Source organism: Euwallacea fornicatus, chromosome 25, assembly GCF_040115645.1.
Source record: "Euwallacea fornicatus isolate EFF26 chromosome 25, ASM4011564v1, whole genome shotgun sequence".
Taxonomy (NCBI): Eukaryota; Metazoa; Arthropoda; class Insecta; order Coleoptera; family Curculionidae; genus Euwallacea; species Euwallacea fornicatus.
Window position 1 is genome coordinate 3247107 of NC_089565.1, and position 23185 is coordinate 3270291.

The 23185-nt window shown below is 33.0% G+C and overlaps 1 protein-coding gene across 4 annotated transcripts in view; it reads left to right on the top strand.

Annotated features, from left to right (window-relative positions):
* Positions 1–23185, top strand: part of LOC136346860 (uncharacterized) — a 169932-nt gene that overhangs the window by 40013 nt on the left and 106734 nt on the right. For all 4 annotated transcript variants that reach the window (XM_066296349.1, XM_066296348.1, XM_066296352.1 and 1 more), the window contains exon 4: positions 10026–10136. In XM_066296349.1, the coding sequence (XP_066152446.1) occupies positions 10026–10136 (111 nt within the window). The remainder of the gene's footprint in view (positions 1–10025; positions 10137–23185) is intronic.

The window sequence follows — 23185 nt, forward strand, 5'->3', positions numbered from 1 at the left end:
GTATTTGCTTTATTCTATGGTTACTTATGCTCAATATTATTTGAGATAAGTGCGAAACAATTATATCTACCAGTGCTAATTCTCAACAAAATCTCCCAGAACAGTCAGATTTGCATTTCAAACGAGTACTCTCATACACTTCGATATTTCAAGAACGCTAAGAGTCATTAATTTGGGCTTTGCCCCTTTTACAAGAGGAAGAAATGCTACATTTTGTGTTTTTTTCATGAATATCCGAAAAGTTGCAAAAGATATCAAAGTTACGAAAATTTAAACACTATTTTGTACTAAAAATTCGCAATATTGTCAAGCTGTGTGTTACAGAATAATAACGGGTTTGGTATCGACTAATCAGAAATAACAAATTCCATTATATGCCACCTCTAAAAGTAAACATCTTATTTTATTAAATTTTGATGAGAAAATGTATCCCTTCTAATAATTAAACTTTGTTTTATGTGTCTGGAAAATAACATGAAGATGTTAATGTGGAAAATAAACATTCAACGTAACGTCAAAATCATCGCTTAGTGGGCCATTATGGACGTGACAGGCAGCAGGGTTAGCTCAATAGATTCAGTGTTGGACTCCTGATATGATGACACCCCCTTCTATTTCCAGTCGGATAATTCTTTTTGTTTGTATTTTCAATCTTTTGGTAGTGGAAAAAATAGTATACATTATTTTTCGAATTGTCTCTCAAATTCAACTTGGAAACAGACGGTTTTCACAATCTCGCACTTAATTTTTATGAAACAAAAATTGACTATAACAGCAAACCCATCAACAGATTGGCCCACTATTGCTATCACCGAAACGGTGAAAGTTGTAAAGTCGGTTAAGTGAGAAGAGAGTTGCCATTTGGAGAATTTTTAATAAGCTGTAAACGGCGTTGCCAGGTTGTTGGAGATTTTTCAAAAAAAGTAAAATAAATGTATTAAAATATCTAATGAAAAATAACGCAAATATGTCATTTAGATCAAAGAAAATTTAATAATTTTTTTGTTAATTCCTTTTTCTCTACAACGCAGATGTTTCCAGATATCAGTAAATACGGATCTGGCATTTTTATTTTATACTCCCTTTGTTCGGAAATAAGTATCTGATTTCCTTTTTTTCAAAAATAAAGTTTCTCTTATTAACCTTTGAATTCTTTTTTACTGCATGTTGTTTGTTTTATAAATGTAACAGTATACTGGATCTGCTTTTATAGAGCTTTAAAGGTGGTCCTTAAGGGTATTCCCATATTTCAGGATTTAATTTTCTGGATTGATCTAAGATGAAAATGTTATATAAATATATGTCCAAAAATGAGTTATTTTTGAGATGTAGGGTGTTAAATATTAAAACAAATAAAATATATTTCTTTGCATTTTCAAAATGGTACAAGATATTTTATTAAAACTCGGTAGATTTACACAGATAGTCCAAAGAGTATGTATCCTTTCTGTTTGAAGAAAAATGCTATAACCAAAGACATTCGTAGAGGTTACCATGGCAATTCTTATAGGGGAATGAGGGGTATGCCACTTGTATTTTCTAAATTGAATAATTAAAAAAATATATATATAATAAATGTTTTTAGAAAACTGGACATTTATTTCTGAAGAGACGGAATATTTTGGAAGTTTTTTCTATTAATATCATCATGCAATAAATTTTTTACATCACTTTCAGCGGGCAGATGTTTGTGGTAAAACCACTATTCTGCATATTTGTAGGAAAAAAGTTACAGGTTAGTTCAGGTTCGTTCAGATTAGTTCTGTTACTGTGCACTCTCTGTAGATAGTAAGTAAGTGGCAATTGTAACTGAATTATTGTTTTTGACAAATTAGATCTCTACTAAATTCGTTCATTTTAGTGAGGTGACATCTTAAAAGGCTTAAAGCCTCCCCCTTCCCTTAGATCTAACATTCCAAGATTCCCTTTTTAGGGTAAAAGGCTGGCAGGTATTTATAATCACGTCCAATTAAATTTTTGGCTAAAACTGTAAAAAGGCTTAACGAGCGACGACAGATTCTAAGCATCGTAATTTATGAGAAAAAAGAAACCGCTTCAAAGGGGCTGCATTGCGAAGGAAGTTTAGCTTGACACAGACACTAACGCGACTTGCTATACTTCTTTACCGAGCAATAAATTTTCTTATTACTGATAGTAAGACTTTAGTACACTCACATTAACAAACAACCTGCTAGAATTAAAATCTATTATATATTACTTATAGACGGTGTTTAACGCATCAACCGTAAACATTTTTTTGTGGACTATAGAGTTATTTGTAAGGTTTTTGGCTCCAATGATCAAGGTCTTACGTGTTATCGTAACTGAATAACTAATATTTTTATGTTTTTATTGAAATTACTTAAAATCTCTCATTTAAGCACTTGAAACTATTTTGTTTGTAGTTGTATCAACGCAGATTTTTTTTCTACTTTTTTCTGTAATAAACTCGTGTTTAAAGTTAATCATTATTTAATGAAATGATCCTCAAGAATTTTAGATACAACGCTCTAAATTCCTAAAACAACTTAAAGTAGTAAAAACTTGAACTGTCAAAGTTTATTAAAAAACTTCTCTTTTAAATAATTTTTTGTCCTTTCTAATGGTATGATACACGTGATACAAATTATTCAATAATTGGTGAAAATTAGGAATACAATAATAGCGCCCAGACACGTTTGCAAATATTTGCTATTAAGTGTCCGCGTTGCCGTGATATTCTGCACTCTGTTTTGATAATTTAATTCTTATCGTTAAACTTTTTCATTGTTTTGGTTCTGCTTATTAAAAAATGTAATGGTAAGACTTAAATTACCAAAACAAAGTGCAGAATATCGCGACGATACGATCACTTCTAATAGTAAGCATTTGCAAACATGTATTCCAAATTTTCATCACTTATTGAGTCGTTTGTACAACGTGTAGCATACTACTAGACAGGACACACATTTATTCAAAACAAGAAACTTTTCAATAAAAAGAAAATTCTCAGCTGCTGTTAATTCTTTTATTTAAATAGATTTCGAAGATCAAAGTTTTTACTGCTTTTAAGTTATTGTAGGAATTCGGAATGTTGCAACTAAAATTTTTGAAAATTATTTATTTTATATAACAATTTGTTATAGAAAAAGTGAAAAAACTCTACACTGATGCGACTATAAACAAAATATTTTTAAGGATGTGATATGGGATATGAGAGATTTAGGGTAATTTCAAGGAAAACCTTAAGACATTCATTTGTCAATAACTACAACATTTAGGACCTAGGTCATCCGCAAGCCAAAAACCTTGCGGATGATCCCACCAATCTGCAAAAACATTTTGACATATTGACATATGTGCCAAACACCCCATATAAATATATGTATTATATGCGTTCAGCTTTCTGAAAGGTTTCTTTATTCAGGTTTGTACCGTATTAATCCAGTCGCTTCGTTTCTCACCAATCGAGTACGCCCTACCAATAAAAGCAGTTCCCTCCCTAAATCTTAATTCCCCTCTATTACCTTTAACGATATAATGATGATTACATCTGGCGTTATTATGTAAAATATCAATCCAAATAATCCTGCTTGAATTCGGATTTTCTCCGTCCCGGGGCCTTTTCATCAAAGGGCCAATTTTATATAATTAGGGCTTATGTTTATACATAGCGGAAAGACAAGAAATGGTGGACCCAAAAATCTAATCTCTTGCGGTTGAACGGGACAAAGACCCTAACTGTAATCAGTTAAAGGGTATTAGGGCCCAAATGCCATTCCTTTAATTTCAATTACCGGGTTTGAAGTCGGTTGTGTATTTTTGAACTAATGTTAGATGAACGTGACCAGGATTTCGAAGTTTCCCAATTGACTTGTTTGTGGGTAAAAAAAAACAATCAATTTTGAAGCGAGTTTTTCAATAAATGTCCCAGCAATACGTTTATGAGTTCGTTTAAGTGCACCTGTATTAAATTAATTGGTTAATATGGGATACGATCAAGATAATAATATTAAGTAATAGCAGCCATTCTGGCGAACGTGTGCTTATAATTTACCGCCTTCTGTGGTACTGTGGGTTGCAATTCATTCTTATTTTACAATAAAATACTACTTTCCTTCTGATATTATTTACGCTTTAGGCAAAATTGCTTCAGCAAATATGTCTATAAAATATTGTACTAGGCATATTTATGACGGTTTTATTAGCTCGATTTCTTCAATTATAATTTTGATCCATAGACATCAGTTTACTGATCTTCGAAGGTAATTTCTAAAATTATTACTGTCGACAGAAAGCCCCTGTTCGAGAAGAAGATCCAATTTTGGCACATTTCGTCCTTTGCAATCCCATAAGTAATCTATTTCGGGAAATTCTGTTTACACTGCAGCCGACCCGGATAAAAACAGCTTCGGGAAGCTCATGTGCCTATTTTCTTGACGACTACATTATCCGGAATTCCATAATACTTACGTTTTATCTGGGATTGCGTCGATCCAGATAAAGCTGCTTTTAGGCCGGATGGATGATGGTCAGCTTAAAGATCTAGCCAGCTTCGGGAGGGTGTTTTAAGGGTTCGAAGAGGGGTTGGAAATACATATTAGGTGCTTTCAATTTTTTTATTTTTTGCCGTTATTTGATGAGTTTGATGTGACAAATTTAGTTACAATGGAATAATTTCGCACACAGAAAATATGCTTGATATCCGTCTTGACAGCTGAACCATGGAGATTTCGATAACCATGAAAGATTCGAGGTCGATTCATGTGGGGCGAAGTTTCACTATGTGAAGCTCAAGAATATGTCGTTTTGAAATTAAAAAAGTCCAGTGACTTTCAAAGGTATTCGTAAAAAAATTTAATTTTGGAAAAAAGTTTTTGTGATTGTTCAACTTATTTGTCTAATGACCAATCTCTATGCGTCTTTTAAAATCCGGATTGACCTTTGATGATCCCTCTGTTTATTTAGGCCTTTAGAGTTGTGATCATCTTGCTTTGCAGCTCATTGGTATCAGTAGGCAGAGATTTATAAATGAGGTCTTTCGCAGCTCTCCATAAACAATAATAATCTAATGAAGACAGATCTGGTTATTGTGACGGACAAAGTATGTTTGCATTGTCTGAAATGACTACTGGGAAATAATTCAGACAAATAATCAGCCACTCTCCTAGCGTTATGAAGCAGAGCACCGACTTGTTTAAATCAAAGGTTATTTGAGCGACTGAGGCAAATGGTGTTCTCGAAGTAATTCATAAGATCGATCTTTAAAAAGTGTAAATACCCATCTACGGTTATATTGTCTCGATAAATCCATGTATGAGCCAATGATCGTATTGCCAAATAAACCTACCTATAGATTTAGCTCGAAACGTGCTTGTGGTCGACATCCTTGATATTTGTATGGGTCTTTAGTGGATCAGGCGTGTTTGTTTTGATGGCTCAATTTGCCTGATTTGGTAAATTTGCGCTTATCCGAGTTTGCTCCAACATTATCATGTTTTTCCCTAAAAGGGTTACTCCCCGTTCAAAATTTCCTGAATGCAAGACTTTGGTGATATGAATTTTGAACAAACGGTTTTTCAAAACTCTCAACACTGCCTGACGAGATATACAGTCAGTCACGAAAGTATTCTAACGAAACAAATAAGAACGTAATATTTCTATTTACTTAACATATGTCGAATTAAACTATATTCTGAACAAAAGAATCTATATAGATAAATAGCTATAAAAAAAACAAATACCATCCTGTTTAAAAAGGTATTTGAAATATTTCTTATGTTGACCGACAAAAGAATTCGAACACATCAAAAAAACTCGGCTAAACCCTTATGAAAGAGTAAAAAATAGTATAGGAGGCAGATGCAGCCAAATATCCGTTTGAAACTCATCGCAAATTGTTTCTTTTTGGTTTCATTTCATCTTAATTTGTTAACATCAGATATTCTTACCAGCATTTCTGGACTAAATTGAAATTTTGAAAGAAATATTCTTTCTGATTAATTAACGTAAAAGATTTTTCGTTGCTGTTGGAGTTTCAAATGGAAAGTACGGTGGAAAAATAATTAAAGAAATTTTTCATGCGGAAGAAAAATACGAGTTTTTCGATAACGTCAGCAGAATTAATTGCGTGTTTTTGGGCAGGCAATAAGGATGCTGCTTTGATCATACGAGCTAATTAGCTCAGTTAAAAATGGGATGTCTCTTTAAAGCTGTAGGCACTTATAATCCAATTTAATCCACCTCAGATTTCCTATATTTTGGCCATTATATTTTCCGAGATATCATCAACTCTTGCGGAAAAATCCGTAAAGAATTACAGTAACGTATTACGAATTACGTGGCTCAATTTGATTCCCATTGAATCCAATTCCCGCTACAATCCATAAAGCTCCTAACAAAGACCGAACATGCTTTCGATAAATACCTTCTTTATGAGGGGAATTAAGCTCAAACTCTTCAAACTAAATTAAAAAGGGGAGAAAGGAACAGTGTATATGGGAATGCCAATTTGCCATGTTGAAAAGACCGGAATAATGGATTTGACGAAATGCTATTAGTTGGATAAATATGGGACAATTTATTATTGTGTTTTTAAGATGTTTAGTGGATATTTTTCGTAGATATCATGAGTTTCATATGAATGGTTTAACCAAACAAGAACATTCAGATAAAGCTAAATTTAGTAACGTCAATGCAAATTGCAACTCTACCCGGTCTTGTTAATTCGGGGGTGTCAAACCCTCTGGAAAATTGGCTTGAATCCAATCTAAAATGCAAATAGTTCGCGCTCATAAAGTCTCTCAGAATTCAATTACGTTCTTTTTGTTAGAAACTTCGGTGATAATTGGCTCCTTTACCCCCTATTGAGCAGGCCTCGACGGGTTTATGGTTGTCAATCACTTTCTCTTAGTTTTTGACGTCTTTAGCTAGTAAATAATGTCCTCGAGAAGGTAAAAATCGGCCTTAAAAAGATCCTGCTAGCAGTAGATTTTTTCAAAAGAGCTTTCCAGCCCTGAAAAGGATCAATCAAATACCATTCTAATTTCGGCTCTCTGGCTCGGCTTTATCAGTTTTTTCCGGCTGAGTTGTTTTTATGAAAGGAGGGTGACACCGTGTAAGATTCTATTGAAAACTCAATTCTAATAAATCTTCGCCTAAAATGGATGATATTCACTTTTGTGCCAACTCAACAATGGAGATTTATCAAATATCCGGACATACGAGCGTCTTTCTTGATAATCTTTTTACTCCGTAACATATTTATTTCTCGGAAAAAGTTCAAAGAAATGCTGCATGAGGGTCGGTAAGGATTAAATATTTTACTGTGGCCAATTCAGATAAAGACAAATGACTTTGAAAGTATCTATATAAAAGAAAACATTTTGATACAGGGCTTAAAAGAAATGTATTCAAAAGGCATCTCAGATATGCCGACTGCATTAATTATTAAGGCTGGGACAATAAAGTAAATATGCGCCATTCACTGGAGATCCCGCAAAAATACTGTGAATTCCGCTTTAATGGATGTACGGATTCAGAGTCCAAACAATGCATGGCTTCGCAGAAATTCGCCTGAATATGCACAACACCTTTTTACCGTTCGTTTTTATCAGCGGGATTCTTTTATGTTTAATCTGGATTCAAAGCAGGACTCGAGAAAAATTGAGCACACAAATGCTACAAATGAGTTTTGATCTTTATCAGTTTTGCAGATATACATACAGTGGCAGAAAAAAGTATTTAGGTACCGCTTCATTTGGAATATAAAATTTTCAAAAATCAACACTATTAGTTGGGCTTAAGTACGTATACGTACAGTGTGATCCATTTGTTTGGGGACGGTCTGTAAAAATTAATTTATTAATTGTGTGATTTAGCCCAGATTTTTTTAAATCGTAGAGCTTGATAAACTGCACATTTTCATTAAAAATAGCCTGGTTGATATCGAATTTAAAGCCTTCTATGACAGTTTCTAGAAACAACATTTTAATGAAAAATTTTGAGTAATAACGATTTTGTAGAATACCTATATATTATATATTATTATATAATAGGTATAATATATATATTATACCTATACATCTATAGAAGAATTAAAAATGCGCACTAGGTATTCCTCTTCAAAGCTTTGAGTAGGAGAAACAAAAATCGAACTTTATAATTTGAATTGCATACTTACAATAATCAAAACAATAAACGGAAAATGGCCGATCTAAGGCGAAAGCAGCTCTGTAGGCGCAAAAAGCCCTCATCCATTCGCCCTAATTGAGATAATAACCCTCGGGGGACCCATGACCATTTAATAAATCACAAGTTTTCAATCGCAGCGGGTCTCGAAGAGCGGTGATTCGAAGGGAACACAAAGAAAACTAAATTCTTGCTGTCATCCGCAGATATAATCGTCTAGAACACTGGGGAGCTCAAAAACGTAAAAAAAGCTTCAGACTGAGCTATTTTGTCTCGGCAATCGGTCGTGCACAAAATTATTGCCCGTTTTAACGAATAAACGAAATCTGTCTATTAATGCCACATGCAAAAATAATAACGTTGTTTTTGACGTTAAGTCGGAATAAAATGTTGAAACTACAGAAATTTGACTTTGGAGAATTTTTTGAATATACAGTGTCCGCCAAAAATAGAGAAATTTTTGAATTTTAAAAACCACTTCATAAATTCATTTATTATCGATACTTTAAGTATATGAATATGCTTAGATGGTGTTAATAGTTGATAAACAAAACCAAAATATTCAATATTTTCGTGAATTGATGTTGATAAAAAAATTTATTTAAAAAAATCGTTATTCTCGTTTGGTGTTTGCCATAGAACATTTAAACTGGTCTTACAATCAATGGAAACAAGCATTATGTTCGAGTGAAGGCAAATTTAACATGTTTGGGAAATGAGTAAGACGCACAAATATTGAGAAATACCACTCTAAGTATACTATACAAACTATTAAATATAGAGGTGGTAAAGTTCTTGTGTGGGAGTGTTTCTCTGATCATGGGATGGGATCACTAATGAAAATGGAAGAATTTGTTCATCAATATCAAATATCTGTACATTTTAAGAAATAAAATGTTACCATTTGCCGAAAAATCCTTACTTTTACTTTGGAAGTTTCAACACGATAACGACCTAAACCATAGTACAAAAGTAGTCAGAGTTTCTTGAAGTAGAAGAAGTGCTTGTTATAAAATGACCAGCTTAGAGTTCGGATTTAAACCGTATTAAAAACATGTGGGAATAATTGGAACGCGAAGTCAGGTATAAAAACTCGGAAATATTTACAAATAAGGATCAGTTATTTGTTGCTCTATCACAAGCTCGATGTGAAATTTCTGAAAAAAAATCAAGTTTTTGTTAGAGTCGATACTCCGAAGATGCGGAGAGGCGATAAAGAACAAAAAATGTACGATTAAATGTTAAAATAATTTTATATTTCACTGATTTTCATTAAACTTTCTCCAGTTAAGTCCTCTAACAAAATACATTAATTTAGTTTGTATAATAAAACCTTCATTTATTTATTTATGTGTGAATTATTTAATTTAAGGATTAACTTGAATATGCATAAAAAAAATCTGATTAAGGAGTATTATACACAATCGTAACTAAGAAAGAAAATTCAAAGGTATCTCCACTTTTGGCCGGCATTGTTTTATCCGATATCGCAAAATACTGTCTAAATTTTGCGATATCAACAATGTAACTTGCCGTATTAATGTTTTAAGTCTTATATTAAATGTCTTTTTCCTGCTCTCAGGATATCACAACTTCATAATCTCAGATCACAGTTTGATAATACGAAGGGTACATTCTCATCACAAACAAAACATATTGAAATGACGTGCTGTATTGAGTAATAAAAGACTTCAAATGTGCTGCTTTCAGCAGGCACAGCTGAATGGGCCCTTAATAAAGATGGGGAAAAATTGAAGGGTGGCGATATTAAAAAATCGAGAAGAGTATATGGTTTTTTCGCTCATAGAAATTTGTCATCTACCATATAAATTTTCTAACGAGAAATTTCTTTACAGAGTTTTCTGGAAGCTAGGATAGTCGAGCTAGAATTAGCGCTGGAAGCTGCCCAGAAAAACGAGCTTCGTGATAAACAAACTATTAACAAACTTACGAAGCAACTAAACAAGGTAAGTTTTATATAAATGTTTTCTATATCAACATATTTCAAAACTTTTTTTAAAAACTTTCCAACAGAAATTGTATCCAATTAAAGTCATCTGTCATGCAAAATGTATAGCCCTTCATATCCCCTCATTATTACAGAAATTCTAAACTTCACTCGTTTCCGTATTACATCCTCATACACTAGCTATTTACAAGAAATAAAAGGGTCTAAATTATGCCTCTAACTGCCCTAAAGGCGCTTTTGCCTATAATAAAATTGTTGTAGTTGGCATCTTGGGCCGATACACGCAAATATAGAAAAAACTGGGGTTATAAATATAGTAAAATGTCGTGAATTATATGGAGCTTATTATTTATGTGCAGTAGGAAAATATATTTTAGTAAATTTACAAGTCGGAAATTTGTCTCAAATCTGAAACACGAAAGTGTCATTAGTCAAATAATGTTGCCCCAGAAATCGGAGGTAATATAGACCATCAAGGGTAGGTGATTTATGGTTTGATAGTTTTACAAACGTGGTTTTAGAAGTAAACATTTCTCATGTTGCTCGATCCTTTTAGCGGGCGAAAACATGCAAATGTTTCCTATACTTTTATGTATTCGCATATAAAAATTGTTCCGAAAAGAGATTTTGATCTAGAAAATCTATGTATATATTATGTGTGCAGATCTAAATTACCCAGTAAACTCACCTGGAATGCAAAAAGTTCTATGTCTATAAATCTAAAATGACCTGACCTGACCAGGAACCATTTTTAAGCAATCAGCACATTTAAGAAAAATGATTATTTACACACCCATAATGATACTAATGTTTCAGGAACCGTGGATATACTATTCTGAATACATCAAATGACGTTTTATAATACTTCATAATAATTTCATTTGAAATCATCATATATACATTTATAATGCTATTAAGCGATTTAATTTAAATGCTTTTCATCTGAACGTGGATTACTATTTGAGAGATACATGGTGTTTCTCTAATACATATGTTTTTGTACGTGTAAATTTGCAAAAGTGTCACAGAGATACTCCTTACAGCAACAATAAACATTAGAAAAATCTCAAAGGCTGTATTTCACATTTAAGCCACGTCATTGATGCTGTTAAGGAAAGTTCCAGTTCAAAGCTCAATATGTCAAAATTGTGCTTATTAAAGTTCTGAAATTCCAATATAAATGATTTCAAAAACAGAAATCATACTTTCGAAACCCAAATGATAGTTTTTAAAATTAATGTGATACTTTCAGAAGTACTCCTGAATGTGGCGTGAGTTGAAATCATGATAAAAAAAGTACACAAATCCCTGCATATTCACACCTTAATTTCAAAATGTTGTTGTATGTGTTAATTAACCTAGAATAGAAAAATCTAAATACCTAAAAGTCAAAACTAAGAAGTTTATTGACCATTCACTAATAAACCGAAAATATGTATACTCAGAATAGGATTTACAATCAAAGTCTGTAAGTAATTAGAATTAGTAGCCTGGACTAAATTGAATCTTTAATAAATTCTGGACCTATATATCTTGAATCAAGCAGTAATCAATAGTGATGTTTACATCACACGAAACTGAATGTTTAGAAATCCGGATTATTCTGGAAGTTTTGGAGTTTTCTTCCGGAAATAGTAACTTAACCCAATTAGGATTGGTTTACAAACTATGTAAAAACATTGTACGATATTTTCTAACCTAGTCGGAAATTTTAAGAAAGTTTAGATGTGCAAATCTGAATTCACTTGTATTAACCAGTAACTAAAGATAACTTCCAAATTAGATACGTCAACACTCTGTTGTTTATAAACAGTTCTAAATTCCTGTAAACCATATAGATTATTTTTTCATTCTTCTTGAATTATAACAGAATCATCTCCATTTCTTATATAAAAGGTCTAGCAGTTTTCATCTTTCTACGCCACTGCGAAAAACCATTAAATACCCCTCCTCAGTTCCGTGCACATGAATATATTTTCTGCTGATGGTCTCCCTCTTTACGTCACTAACAGGCCTTATTCCACTGCATTATTTCCAAAAATTAACGGATAATGATCGCACCTTTGTCCTACGTGACCACCTCAGCGAAGAGTTATGGAAGGGTTTAATCATCCATTGTTTTCCTAATGACTCGATTTATTTCGGGGAGGATTTTAAATACCATGTATAACGTAGGTAGATAAGGATCATCCAAATTGGAGAGCTTTTGATTTAATGTAGAAGGAACTATATGAAAGTAATTTTTATTATTGATATACCTACTACAGTGTACTTAAATGTAATACTACTTGCTGCGAATTTAATTTTGAGTTGGAATATTTTAATTAATTTAAAAGAAAAAGGGTAGTTGTATAGCGAGAGCATTACATTTTAAGCATCCAAGTTTAAGGAATATCAACTTCGCTTAGTTAACTTCATTATGTCTTTTCCACGGGGGAACAGCAGACCCGTATTAGCCCTTCTTAACGCGTTAGAAATTGGTAACATGAACGAATTAAAAAAATTAAGTTGAAATGTCCAACACTTTTCATGTCCAATTTTTTAACTTTTATTATCTCTCTTATTCCGTCTTCTCATATGATTCTTCCTTCTTCAAAGCGTCAAATCAATTAGGATTCTGGTCAAGTGATTAAAAATAACAAATCCGGTTCTGCGAAACCTGTAATAATTATTTTCTCCTGAAACCATTCAAGAAGAAGAGACTCAGCCCATTTTCCCAACTTAAGCCCTTTAGGCCTTTGGTTAAAGCCCCGTTATTTATTAAGAGCCAAATTTTGTACGAAACTCTCTCAAAGTGGTATTAATTACTCTGATTATGGCATAAAGTTTCTAATAAGTAGAGAAGGAAACTTTGATGTTTGCCTTGATGAGAACCTTGAGCCGGGCCTTAAACACACAATGAAGGTTTTTTTATAAGTCGCTATTCTACGTTTACTGTATCGTACAAGAATTTATTTCATATTTCCCTTTTTGTCATGGGCTCTATTCTGAAAGAGTTATCTAAAAACTGGCAGCTGGAAAGTAATAAAAGTTCATTGGAACTTAACTTCGAGTGGATATTTTTGTGAATTCTCTCCTCAGTTATAACGGAGATGAAAACGGAAAATATATATTAAATCTCAGCCCGCTATTTCCTGAATGAAGTTCGTTCCGCTGAAAAGACGAATTTCTGGAAAAGTGAACGTTTCTCTGGGAATTATTTCCGTACTGCTCGTAGTTACGTCGGAAGCCAGGCCTGGATTAAGTCTAGATACAGCCTATATAATAATAATAAATCACGAACTTTTCCCTTTAATATTAATTGAAAATATGATACCTTTTCCAGATCACAAAGACGGCCTTATCCTGAAATTTTCATATCGATGGAGCTCCCCTATTAACATAATGGCGCGAATACTCCCAGAACCAGTTATGCTTAATCGAGCCATTTAGAGGAATTCCGCACATCCTGCTGGCTTTTTGGTTATGTCTGAAATCTGAAATTATCGTTATAACGGCAGTTACAACCACTTAAGGTTAATAATTTATTGTTGGCCAAAACCGAGGGAACAAGAATGGTCTCAGTGTCAATGTCGTCTGCATATTTAAAGAATCCCAACTTTTTGCTTTCTGTGACTGAGGGCCGCAAAATGGCCTTTGTGTTTTTTGATTTATTGAAACGAATAAATATCAGTTGAAATAGGTAAATAAATAATATAGACACCTATACAAGCGAATGATTTGGTAATTTTCTTGGTGAACCTTTTATTTTCTTGAGTAATTGCTCTTGAACATTTGATGGCAGAACTGAAATGCTCAAAAATGCTTTGGTATGTAAGATTTTAAAATTTTAATATTCTCATATCTATTTAGATTGCGCAATTTTTTAAATTGTATTTTATTATTTTCTTCTTTAGAATATTTGAACATCCAAGAAAGCGATCTGTTATTAAATTTTAAATACACGAGTTTTGTAAAAATGCTGAATTCCATAAAAGGAACAAAGAAAGTACCTAATCATTTGCATACAAAGTATCAGAGTTAGGGTTTCTGCAATGCTTTTTTTCCCAAATACTCATGCAGATATTTTGTATTTCACAATAAATTGTATTGGCGTAGAAATGGTTTTTCTCAACGTAGGAGCGTTTCAAACTTAATTACCCATAATTGAATAATATTATGTTCTTTTAGAACCCAGAAAAAAAGAGATTGTGCACCGTGGCACTCGTCGCTGAAAAAGTACCATCAAGAATCCTCAGTAAGTAACGTCAATGATGTCTTCAAAATTCATCCAAAATTACGTGAAACACGTTTTGGCAAATGTGTTGTTGAATAATTATAGGTATTTAACCAACAAGTCTATTAATATACATTTTTTCGTTAAGTTTATTGTGAAAAAACTAAAAAACTGCAAAAAATTTTAGACTTTTCACTGCTCGGAATCAAAAAGTCACCCCACTTACTAATACATTTGAGCTTTCATTCCAGTTTGCAAACTATTAATGTAAAAAATAACAATCTGTCCAAATGACAGGTACTGATCACGTGACAAGAATGCGATTTACACTTAATAAATTTACAAAATGTTCATTCGTGAAAAATTATGCATTAATAGGGATAATTAGTGAATCATTTTATATTCAGTAAAGGGACATATTAACTAACACACTTTGCTTTCTTATTTCAAATTATTGTCGTTTCATAATTTTAAGGATTTTCATTAATTGCTATCCTACAGATGACGTAACGTAAAAACGGCTTAAGGCCAATAACAGTGTAAATACCGCTATTATTCAACTGTCAGAATTACTGACGGCAGAAAGGGTTATTTAATGACTTCCTTACTTTAACACTGCAAACAATCAGACTAAAATCTAATAATTATTGATATATAACATTGTCATTTGATATTAACCAGTCATGAATAGTTTTTGGCTCAGATAAGTCTATAAAAGTACAATAGAAATAGATCAAAGTTCTGACCACTTTATCTAGATTATTTTTCACGACCATGTACTTTGTGGATTAATTAACCAATGATCGGCCATTATTTGATTGTTTCCATTGAAATTATTCTTTTGATGATGCTATCTGTACTAGGATTTTTTAGCATTAGTAGCATCATGTCTCTGTATATAAAATTGATGAATTAATAAACATCAGAAACGTGGAAACTCTCCAAAATTTGTGTGTTTAGGCGGGTTGTTTTAAATTATGACATCCACGGGGAGATATTATTCAGGATCATTCTAATTGAACCAGTCTGCATCAAATTTTGACCGGCGGCCAAAACTGGCCTACCCCGATGTAAAGATTTTAATCCGGTAGACTTGGGGAACGGCTTTCCCCCATTTCAGTACATAAAACATCCCTAACCACAGTTATAATATACAACACACGGCGCAGGGCTATTTGTAAGGGCCAGGGGCGTGCTCTGGACTCTAATAATTAAAACCAAAAAATCCCCTTGTTGGAATGTGATCTCGAGTAAATCATTCTAATGCCTTAATACTTTCATGAAGGCATTCCGGGCTTCATACCATTTTCGTAAGCAGAGATAATCCTTAAGTAGCGTGGCTCCGTCTAGACTTCGGCAAATATATTACATCACTATTTCACCCAATAAAGTGGCCAGTTACAATTTTCATTTCACTGACATGGCAAAGCCAAATTCATATGCACGTCCTCTTTTGTGGATATAACATCTGATTAATGGAGAACACGATGAAGTCTGACTGAAATACATTGAAAAATCCACTCGTATATTCACCCATCAGTATGAAAATTCTCAATCAGCTAAAACACTTTCGCACCCAATAAACCCAGTGCTGACGTTTCAAATGGAAACAAATTCTTTTGCAAAATTCACGCACCAGATCCGTATAAGATTACCATATTTTCTAATAAAACTTCCCAGCCAATCAATAAAGGGCCTCTGAATCACTGTAGTGCCCTACTTGTAATAATTTTCCCGAACCTTTTTCCTGGAAAAGCTGCGAAAAGGGACCGGAAAATCGAATGGAAAGCTCATGCCTGAATTCAGTTGCCAAAGAAGTGGGTGTCGATAATTAACCTCTTTTAGGTCAATTCCAGGAAACTTTGGGCTTATTCAATAAAAGTTTTAATTGAATCATGGAGGAATGCTGGAAGAGTAATATGTGGAAGGAAATTTGATGAAAAAATAGCAGAGTGAATTTGATCACTATTTGATATTGCGGCTTAGAAGGTTTTTAAAAAAGGGTTAAAAGATTTTTGCCAATAATTACCAATTTTCGTTTTTCCTTAGGTATTTATCCATTAGTTTTCTTCAGACAACCCGGAACCACAAAAATACAGATTAATTCCGAAATGCTCACAGCTCGTTGACATTTTACTAATGAGTTGTTTTCAAACTAGTATTATAGGACTTCTGACGCGTAGCTTAGCATACCACCATAAATCGTTTAAATGTCAGGTATCAGTCTATGCTACAACATTATTTGTTGACAATTCCTCATTAGCTTAATCCGAACGTTCACAGCAACTCGTATTTTACTAGGATCGTGCAACACATTAATTATAGTGTGTGCAAGTTTTATGACAATTCGGTTTGGTGTCATATACAGAGTGTTATTTAAGTACGTGGTCAAGACACAAGAAGTGATTCTTTTAGTGAATTTACGACGAAAAGTTTATATAAACATAAGTCCGGTAATGCTTCGTTGTCAAGATACAGGGTGTCAAAGCTTTTAAAAACATTATTCGATATTAAAAAAAAAATCTAAATAATAAGAAGGTGTGAACTAATATGTTGTGGAAACTTAGCGAAAGTTTTCAATATAGTAAAAAGGGATATAGCTAAAAAAATGTTTTTCTCCTTTTGGTAGTCGTGCTTATAGAGCTAACACCGAAAATTTAAGAAAAATGAAACAAAAAAGAACGCTTTATTGAAACTACATTTAAACAAATGGTACGAATTTTTTTAGTAAGAAAATATTTAATAATAAGTAAATGCCAAATTTAAACAAAATCGGTTAAACGATAATTAAGGTTTTGACGACAATTTATTGGTGATGTTTTTTACAAATTTGTTTATAAAACACTTGATATAACACGGAATCAACTTATTTTTTCGTATACCATATATTTACAACAAGCAGATTTAGCCCCCAGATGTCATTTCAAAGTTCAATAATTATTAGCCCATTTGTCTTCTTGTTATATCTACCATGGGACACAGTGTATATAACTTGACTTACTAAAGGGACAGCAAGGGCGCTTTCTCAGTCGTCATCGGATGTATACCTCGGGTATCCGATAAATCTGCTACTCGACAAAGTCAATGAAGGATAAACACGGTGAATGACTCAAAATACTCGCTGAATGCATTCGATACACGCCTGACGATGACTGTGGATTCGTCCTGGAAATTGGAGTATTGGGTACGTCACGGTTTCTAGCTAAAGGGTGAGAAAGTAAAGCTGTCAAACTAAACTCGTCTTATACAAAAGTTGTTTGTGTTAATTCTAGAGGGTGTTAAAATTATTTTTTATTTTGTAAATTGGGAATAAATTCCACAGTTTTCGTTTTATTCACTTGAAATTCCTCCTAGGGAGGGTTTTGGGTATGATAAATTGCTTGAAAGTATTTGTTTCAAATTAGATGAAAGGTTGCTTAACTTTTTTATTAGTATTGATAACCTAACTACTTTTATTAATTTTGATAGTCTCAACTGTATTAAATCCAAAAGAATTCTGAAAAGAATTCGTATCTCTAACAAAATGCCATACAGTTCCGCCTACAGTAACAATTAAAAAAGTCTAAGTCTTGATACTCTGTAGACTACCGTCGATTTAGTACATCCTGATTAAGTAACATCTCCAGTTAAACTTTTGATATTATCATGCATCTTTTATCAAGCATCAAAGTATTGTAATTCCAGAAAGTCAGTAGCTACGTAAGCTTTTCCTGAAACAAGAGTGTTGCAAAATACAGCATCTTAAGTGAAAACCAAGATTCAATATATATTCCATCTAGCAAAATTGGCTCTAAGCCAGTGCTGGGCAAAGCAAGCCAGAGCTTGCAAATTCCCATGCAATCGACGTTCCATGATTGATAGTTTCGATGCCACCCTATCTCTCCACCATAAAACTTTTATGTACAAGAACAAAACAACAGCCAATAACTAACGATGGCGTATCTGGTCGGCACTTTTGGCCCATTTTTTCTGAAACACGCGCCATAAATAACTAATAAATAAATATCGTGCAAGGATGATAAATCGCTCGGACGTTCAAAACAGAAGTAGCGGGGGAGCCCAAGCGGCGATAGATCGCTATTATAGACGATGAAAGTGGATAAGATGATAAATTTTGCCAGGTTTTTTGAGCGGCTTTGGTGAATAATTGGTCTCCACCCAGAAAGAAATAACGTTCAATATGAAGTACAATTTTTCCTTGAAGGGATATATTTCAAAGGCTTCAAATAAGTCTAAAACGAATAACGATAGATTATAAAGTAGTAATAGATACACATAGTTAAATGGAAAGAAAAGAAAAATCATCATATTAAACTTTTCTCTCTATTTTAAGATTTAAACATCTCTTAAATCTGCTCCTAAACTTAACAAATTGTCATCATAAAAAAATTCAATTTAAAGGGTGAACATTATTCTACATTATTCTCTGTTGGATTTAATTGAGGAAAGTGTGAAATTTCATCGCTCCAACACCATTTAATGGTATGTGAGGCGTTAATCCTAAATTAAAGAAAAGAATGAACGAACGATCTACCTTAAACTTACAAAATATATTTATAATCTTGTTGACTGTTTTTTTCAAAATATTTATTGTCGCATGTTTAAAATATGACCGTAATGTTATGCTCCTGCCTTCTATGGCATCTAAAAGTAAAAATATACAGAAAATATGACGTTGTTTTTTGATGAAATGACATGTCAACTTCAAGTTGACCAATAACTGACGTGATTTAAACGTCAGCTTGCTACATGGACTATCCATCACCATGACAATATGAGACAATACAGAATATTAGTTGATATTTCAGTGATCATCAATCATTTATTGAAAGTTTACAGCGCTATTTGTGTGACCCGAATGTGTCATTTTTATTCATTAGACACGTCCTATGTATGCTAAAGCTATTAATCTTATTCTTTTTTTGCTTTAACGTTAAGTTAACTAAGTACAACTGTAGTAAATTTGCTTTTTACTAATGTAATTTCCGCATATATTTAATGCGACGTAATGTTTCTGCTCGAGGTTTTGTAACGTACTCATAATACCTATAAGAAATGAAAACGATTTTCTATAAAGATTCAACAACACATTGGCCGGCGTAAAACTGCAATAAAAAGTATTCTAAAGGAAATTTTAAAGCAGACGCTAGGTGCAGGCACTAAATAATATTGTCAGACACACATACAAAAGAAATACATTAAAATATCCCGAATTTAATTAAACTCTTTAACCAACCGTGGAACTCCCAAGGAGTTAGCTCTCGCTCTAAAAGAAGGCATAAAAGGTTTATTTTTGGTTTAGTAATTCCCTATACTTCGTTGAGTAATTTGAGATTAATGTGCCCGCTTCTGAAATAATTTAATGTTCCTTTAGATAACCGTGTCCTTAGAAATTTACTTTCGTTTTCCGTTTTTAATGATTAAATTTGTTCCCCCTGAGATGTCTGTTTGATGTAACGTCCCATTTATCATTCGAAAGATTTAAGAATTTGTTCTTTTAACTGCCATAGTATCCTAATTTCATTTCCCGAAAGCTTTTATCTTTTTTTAAGGTATTAAGTGGTTTGTGAACTTTAGCCCAATTTTTAGCAAAAGTGCTACAGTTATATTTCAAACAGAGAAATCTTAAAACCAATATAATAATGTAAAAACCTCGTAAGGCATTAATGTTTTTCTTTATTAAAAATAAAAAATTATTCGAGAAAAATGCTGCAAGTTATTCAACTTCCTTTTTTGTAATGTAGAACTCTGGCAAATTTATAAAATGTTTAGATGAAGAAAATAAAATAGATTATGGGATGCCAATAATGGTGTTAATGGGTAAAATTCGAATCTCAATTAATACATATCTGGTACTAAAATTAATTAATAATTTAAGAGAAGTTTGTTTACTGTATGTTATATCAACATTGGATTTTTTGCTACATATATTTTGATGCGTGATGGTGGAGAGAAATTTCTTATAACCTCATATATGATTATACTAAAATGGTAACAAATTAAATATCTCAAGAACAATGTTGATGGCAAGAAATATATTTTTAAATATTTTATTAGTTGTTAATCCGTAGATTCAACAAGTATGTGTACTCATGTTATAGACGACTTTCTAAGTCCCCACTTTTTTCTTAAAACTTGGAAACTAGCGAGAAAATTCTATAAATCGAGACATTGCCTAAACGAATATCTCCATTTCATTAATTCCATGTGAATGAAACAAAAACTTTCACTCTCATTCTGTTCAAGCATTATTGCAATTCAAAACTAGTTACGCACGTCTCGACGCGACGTCAGGCGTCGACGTCTAGACGAACCAACGCTCTATTACGGACTTAGTGAAGATGAAATAGAAAGTGAAGGCACACAAGAAGCATTATTTCCAGCAGGACGTATTTGATTGAGATTGGTTTCTGAAGTTCTCTGCAATTCAAAGTGTTCTTTGCTTACGTACAATTGCAAATAATTATTGATCAAGGTGTGCCCCTTGTAGCACGTTTACTGAGAATTTAGTTCAGATATGCCATGTCGCCATGGCTAATTTGTTGTTGTTTATCCACTGTGTATCTCATTCCTTCAGCGCCCATTGCAAATTACGACTGTATTTAGTCCGCTCTCGTGTAATGTCTACGACTTGGAATTTTAAATAAATTACCGAGTATCGTCGATGTTTATAGGCAATTTTGCAACCCCTATAATCAATAGTGAACAGCAGGTGTCGAATGGCATCAGGGAAAGTGACCCCCAAACGGGGATCCTCATCCATCCTAGACTTAATCCGGACGACTGCTAAACTATTAGCAAATTTGAACACGTACCGCCTAATGTCCATAATAAATAAAGACAATGGTGCAAGTCATTAGTTTATCCCCCTTCCTATTGATCGCCCGCCCTTATCCAGTCAGTTAGAGATAAGGCAGTGAGATATCCTCTAACCGCTTCTGCGGCCTGTAACATCGGATACATTATGGGTGTGTGCCGAGGTATACTCTGTAATCTTGGTTGATGTCTCAAATGTATTACATTGAAGGTGAAAGGTTAATATGTATAGAGTTGCTGAAGAGGGAATTATATCAGTGCCGAATTGAAAGCTCCCATCATTGGTGACTACACTGCAACAACTAGGTATCCTATCAACCGTCCGCTCTAAATTACATTAGATTCTTGATGGGTGTCTTGACAAACGTTTGTTTTACCCAAATTATTAGAATCAGTGCACCCTAAAATACAGGAAAAGTAAGCCATAAAATAGTAATGTTAGGCAAAATACAGGGTATAAGGGGAGTACCTTTCGTAAATTTAACAGATGATTAACAACATCATTTTGAACAAAAAAGTTCCTTACAACAGTGGTCGAATATTTAATAGTTAAAAAAAAAAATTAAGCTGGTAATCGAAAAACTATGATAAGTTTAAAATTTTAATAAAATGATGAGAAACGTACTTGACAGATGTTAATTGTTTGACGTGCGGCAAAAAAGTTAAAATTATTCAGAAATAACATTGCTAAAAGCAATTTAAAAAGTTAATTAATAACTAATAATACAACCTAAACGGTAAAAGTAAACTTAAGCGGCAACACCGTACTGAACGTGACCGAGCAAACTGAGTTTATTTTTATCATGATAATTTTTTGCAATTCCTTAATGCCTGATAATCGAGTCGATAAAACCTAAACTTTTATTAGTACATGAAATTATTCCGACTTTTTAACAGTACCTTCGTGAAAATGTATTTTTTATGCGAGTGTCATGACATGCTTTTGATCTATGGAGAGGCGTTGCAGAATTCCGTCGAAACTAGACGCAATTTACGCTAATCGTTAACAAGAAAGAACATTTTCAGCTCTACACGAATTTGTGCAAGTTTCCCAAAAGCTTCTGGACACAAGTAGTGTTATTCCGACATATCAAAGACGAGGTCGACAGGGAGAATTCAGTTCTGAAGCCGAAGAACAAATTTAAAACTTTTTTGAAGAGAGGATTCATGAAGTAGTGCATCCATGGACTCAAATGGTGGACATATCAAATATTTAGTGTAGTAAAAACTAAGCAAATTTGTATTTTTCATTTTGATGTGAGTGATGTGAAATGTGTAACGTAACATATTAAGTTTATTAGAGATTACAACAATAATTTAAAGGTATGTGACCTCTCACAATAATAAAATAAGAATCAATTAACGTTTAAGTTTTAACTGTAAAACTTATTGGATCCAAAAAATCTGTATAAAAATGTATTCTTAGTTTGTGCGGCCACTTAAAGAGGTGTTGAAATGAAATAAACACGTCATTACCAATTCTCAAAAGATGTTTTTTTCATGGGAAAGAATTGTATTTGCGACCCCTGTTGTAAGGAACGTTTTTGGTCAAAATTATGTTCTTAATCTTTAAATAAATTTACGAAAGTTATTTTCGTAATACTTCGTAAATTCAGTAATATATGATGTATAGGAAAACACTTTAGCAGTGGATAGAGCCGTTAAATTGATATCCTTCCTGTATTTCAGTACTGACATCGCCCAATAACGTAAAAATTCTTTTAGCGTCTGATCTCTGATGTAGTAAAATACCATAATCCCTTTATTTTTTCACGAATATTTGAGGCTGTTAAGAAGATATAGTCTAAAAGTTTTACAAAATGACAATATCATACTCATACGACACTTACGCTCACGCACACGTAATATTCGTAGGAAATGAGTGAGGAATTTCGTGTTCTTTGTATAACATACTATTTTATATTCATTTTATATGAGAAGTGAGGGAGTGACTTCGCAATATGGGGTACTGTATAGATGTTAAGAGAAGTTTCAATTGAAAAGTTACTTGCCAT